The sequence below is a fragment of the Entelurus aequoreus genome, linkage group LG26, assembly GCF_033978785.1.
Source record: "Entelurus aequoreus isolate RoL-2023_Sb linkage group LG26, RoL_Eaeq_v1.1, whole genome shotgun sequence".
Classification (NCBI taxonomy): Eukaryota; Metazoa; Chordata; class Actinopteri; order Syngnathiformes; family Syngnathidae; genus Entelurus; species Entelurus aequoreus.
The window spans coordinates 25,163,770-25,168,769 of record NC_084756.1 but is presented as its reverse complement, the minus strand read 5'-3'; the positions used below and the strand labels follow the sequence as shown (position 1 = coordinate 25,168,769).

The window sequence follows — 5,000 nt, the reverse complement described above, 5'->3', positions numbered from 1 at the left end:
CCCCACGAGCCATTAACGCTATCACAACATGGCATCGTGCGGAGAGCTGATTGTAATATGCTGTCCCGTTTGTGCGGCTAAATTAGGGAAACGTTAGAAAATGCATTTTAAAAAACTTTTTTTTTGAGTTTTAACCTCTTCAGGCCCAAGCTGTTTGTTTACATGCTTTTTTTTTATTTCTCTTTGCTATTTGGGCTTATTGGACCCTAATTAGAATAAAAACTAAGAATCATCTTTTGATATGATGTACTTAGTCCATAAGTACACAAACGTGTACTTCATGTTTAGTGACGTGCTAATTGTTATTTTTACACTTTTTTTTTTTCCAAATTCCATTGTATGTTATACTCTTCTGACACCACCAGATGGCAGTATAAGTGTCCACATAAGCGGCCATAAGACCCCAATTCAGTAGTGTACACCATTTTGGAAATAAGAGCTAAAAGGTGCTGTCCGCACATGTGGCCACTAAGCCTTTAGAGGTTTAAGGCACATAGTACCGTATTTTCCGCACTATAAGGTGCACCTAAAAACCTCCAATTTTCTCAAAAGCTGACAGTGCGCCTTATAATCCGGTGCGCCTTATATATGGACCAATATTGAGCCACAACAGATCTCGCAACTACGGGATGCATAACGTAACCCCAGCCTCTACTGTAGCGTCTATTCTATGCGCCTTATAATGCGGTGCGCCTTATATATGAAAAAAAAAATTAAAATAGGCCATTCATTGAAGGTGCGCCGTATAGTGCGGAAAATACGGTACAGTACAGTTTTTACCGTGACGGCAGAATTTTTGATTGAAGTCTTCAAACAGAGCTGTCCTTATAACAATCGGATATCATTTATCCTGAATATCAATGATGAGGAAAATATCATGAATTCTGGACTATATATTACTTTTTTCCTACGCTTTGAGCCCTGCAGCTTATAAAACGGTGCGGCACATTTATGGATTTTTCTTTGCTGAAGTTTTACAATACAACTAAAACAATTCTTAATTACTGAACCGTCCCATGTGTGATGTCTATCAGGGTGTTTTCATGCATATTTGTACGTGCTATTGTAATGCAATGTAGCTAGCGTCATTAGCATTAAGTAATACGCTAACACGTTCACGAATGTCTGTGTTAGTATTATTAACTTATAATGGCATTATTTTTGCATTGTTTCACAAAATCTTCATTAAATTCACCAAAACGTCACCGTGGAGTTATTCAGTCTGTTTAGCTGATTGCAAAGCTAGCTTTCGCAGCTAGTGGGTCCATGACGATGACTTCTGTTTTGTTTGATCAGCCATTTTACTGCCGTGTTTTATTTATTTATAAATAAACATTTACAAAATAGTTCTGTGTAAATAACTCATTTTGCAACATATATATCTGCAGCTTATAGTCCGATGCGGCTAATGTATGGAAGAAGAAAAACATTTACGGAAATTTAGTGGGTGTGGCTCATATATGTGCGCTCTTTAGTCCAGAAAATACGGTATTTATACATTATACAACTTTTTTATTCGTGTATTCATTAACAATAACCTCCTAATTTATTTTAATGAGCAATAATATTACGGGATATTCATTCATTTGTTATTTGACGTGTTGAACACAGGAAATAAACATACTTTTTCCCTAATTACTGCAAAAAGAAGAAGGGTTAGTAATAAATAAGCTCTGCTTCTTCCCACTCCTTTTTGGACATGTTGAACTGTGCAAGTGGAATCATGAGACTTACTTCAAGGTAACATAAAACGATTACAGTCTATTGTTTCTGAATGGATACACACACGTTATAGTCGAGTACAACTGGTCATTTGAACACAAATGAATTTATGGCAACAAGTCCTACCTTTAGGACAGAGACCTCCGCAGGGCTCACAACTTTTTAGACCGTTTTTCTCCATCTCCATTTTACCCAAAGGACAGTTGCTCACACACGAGCTGCCATCCATCACAAAGTTTGCTGTGAAAGGAGAAGACAGATGTTCGTTAATGGGGGAAGAACAGCATTGAGTAGGGGTGGGCGGATCCATGCAAACATCAACAGCGGTGATTCCCATACTGTCATTTATTTGTGGCGGCCCACCACAGATACATTTGGAACCTTACAAATAATTGCACGGTCGCCTGTTCGCACTCGCTCACAAACTCATCTTAATATCTGTGAATATAGCTTGCCGTTACACTGCCGTACATCAGCTGGCATACGGAGAGGCAGCTGATGGGGACCTTCTATCGCTCGGCTGTCGTACTGCACAACAGTGTGGTACGCCAGCTGCACTGAAGCAGACAAACAGGCCATTCAGAGGGTCATAAAGTCTGCACAAAAAAATCATCGGCTGCCCCCTCCCCTCCCTGAAGGATTTACACAACTCCCGTTGCCTCAACAGAGCAAAAAGCATCACCCAGGACAGCACACACCCTGGCTTCCACCTGTTCCACCTGCTACCATCGGGCAGGCGCTACAGGTGCATCAGAGCCAGAACAAACAGGCTCAGAGACAGCTTCTTTCCCAGAGCTGTCACCATCTTGAACTCTAACTTATAATAATAATTCACCCCTATACAATATCCTACCCTAATACCCTACTGTGCAATATTACCCTTCGAGTGCAATACATCCGACACTGATTGTTATTTATTACTCCGGTACCCTTGTCTTGTTCTGTATATTGTACAGTATTTTGTATTTCTATAGTGTTCTGTATAGGATTGCTTATTATTTTTATTGGATAGTAGCCTGTTTATTTCAATTGTTAGTTTTTTCTTTATTACCTCTAGTGTAATTTATTTTTACCCCATATTTGTTCCCACTACCGCACCTTAAATTGGAGTCTTTAATCTCGTTATATGCAAATATGACAATAAAGTAAATTCTATTCTATTCTATACATACCAGGGGCCTCATGTAATAAGAGTTGTGTGGATTTCCTAATAAAATAAACATACGTTCAAATCCAGAAAACATTGTAAGCAAGTAAAAATCGCAAATTTTTTTTTATTACATCGCAATAACGACCATATTGCAAATAGTTGAAAAAAATATACTAAATAGGTGTATTATTATTTGTGCTATGGCGCCATCATTTGGTCGAGTTCGCTCACTGCAGGTGCTGCATTGCTCTTCTGTTTTAGATTGAGCTTTCACCCGGAAGTGCAAACGCCGTTCCGTCTTCAAGCCGCCCATAGCGTTTCTACTCGTATGAATCCTTCATTCATCCCTCCCAGCAACTACTATAATAATGACATCGCAATCAACTACGCACGCCCACACCCTGCCCGGGCCAAGCCACCTTTATAAATACGCAAATCATAATAAAAGTGGCTGAGTGCTTGAGCTCGGCACGGTCTGCCCAATCACAAGTAATATAAAACATGCCAGGGCTATTAAAAAGGATACGTAAGACTTCGACTGTGGTTTGATGACTCAATTTATTATTAGAACGCAGGAGAGATTCTTGTGGTAGCAGCCGTATGTGACACAAAGTCAGGACATTCCTCTACCACAGTGTTTTTCAACCTTTTTTTGAGCCAAGGCACATTTTGTTCATAAAATAAAATACGAAAGCACACCACCAGCAGAAAAGGTTAAAAAATGAAACTCCACCAGGTTGTCATGCCTTATTTTGAGTTTGTTGTTGTTTCATGTGTGTAGTGCTTTAGTTTCTGTCTTGCGCTGTTAATTTGGTGACCCTTCCTGTTTTGTTGTCACGCCTTCCTTTGAGTTCCAATGCCCGCACCTGCTTTGTTTTGGCAATCAAGACTATTTAAGTTGTGCGTACTCTATCCTTCTTTGTGGGGACACTGTTGATTGTCATGTCATGTACGGACGTACTTTGTGGACGCCGTCTCCGCTCCACACGCTGTAAGTTTTTGCTGTCGTCCAGCATTCTGTTTTTCTTTACTTTGTAGCCAGTTCAGTTTTACTTTTGTTTTGCATAGCCATCCCTATGCTTCAGTGCCTTTTGTTCATTTTTGGTTTAAGCATTACATACCTTTTACATACCAAAAAAGGTTGAAAAACACTGCACTAGACAACGGCACATTATTATAATTATTGATTTGCAAAAAATATTTTTTGGCCCAATTAGGTGAAGTTGCATAATTTCCCACGGCACACCAGACAATATCTCACGGCACACTAGTGTGCCGCGGCACAGTGGTTGAAAAACACTGCTCTACCAGTCTCCGCCTAAGGAGTCACAGGAACACATTCTGACAGCAATAGGCAGCAAAATGATCGTCTAGATAATTTAATAGAAGTCCTTACAAATATGAAAATTGGTTGTTTTTTTTACTTGAAAACAAATACAAGTGATATAATGTATGAATGGATCTATGTATATAGTAATGGTGTAAACAAAAACTTGATTGTCTAGTGAATCGTGATTCTTAATTTAAAAAAACAATAGTTTATATATATATATATTTTTTTATTATTATTTTTTTTTTATTATTATTTTTTTTTAAATTTGAATACATTTTTTAAAATTTTCTTTTATTTATTTATTTTTTCATTTTTTATTTTAATAAATAAAATAAACAAAATTTAAAAAAATGTATTAAAAAAATACAATTAAAAAAATCAAATTATATATATATATATATATATATATATATATATATATATATATATATATATATATATATATATATATATATATATATATATATATATATATATATATATATATATATATATTATTTTATTTATTTATTTATTTTTTTAAATACATTTTTTAAAATTGTATTTATTTTTTTAAATTTTTTTTTCCATTTTAAATTTTTTTCTCTGTCCTGTCCAGCCACTCGGGCAGATCCTATTGTTGTCTGCTGTACATATTTACTTCAGAAAAGAGAAGTGTTGGATACGTCTCTTGTTGCCTTATTTGTATTTGACTTTATTACATATTTGGGTAGAATTTTATTAAACAAAACCAGTTTTATTAGGTGCTATAGAAGTTTATCAGAGCTGGTCATTTATTTTATGGAGGAATGTAGT

At 36.2% G+C, this 5,000-nt stretch overlaps 1 protein-coding gene across 2 annotated transcripts in view; it reads right to left on the bottom strand.

Annotated features, from left to right (window-relative positions):
• Positions 1 to 5,000, bottom strand: part of erbb3a (erb-b2 receptor tyrosine kinase 3a) — a 71,568-nt gene that overhangs the window by 23,326 nt on the left and 43,242 nt on the right. For both annotated transcript variants that reach the window (XM_062037996.1, XM_062037997.1), the window contains one exon: positions 1,849 to 1,962. In XM_062037996.1, coding sequence (XP_061893980.1) covers positions 1,849 to 1,962 — 114 coding nt within the window. The remainder of the gene's footprint in view (positions 1 to 1,848; positions 1,963 to 5,000) is intronic.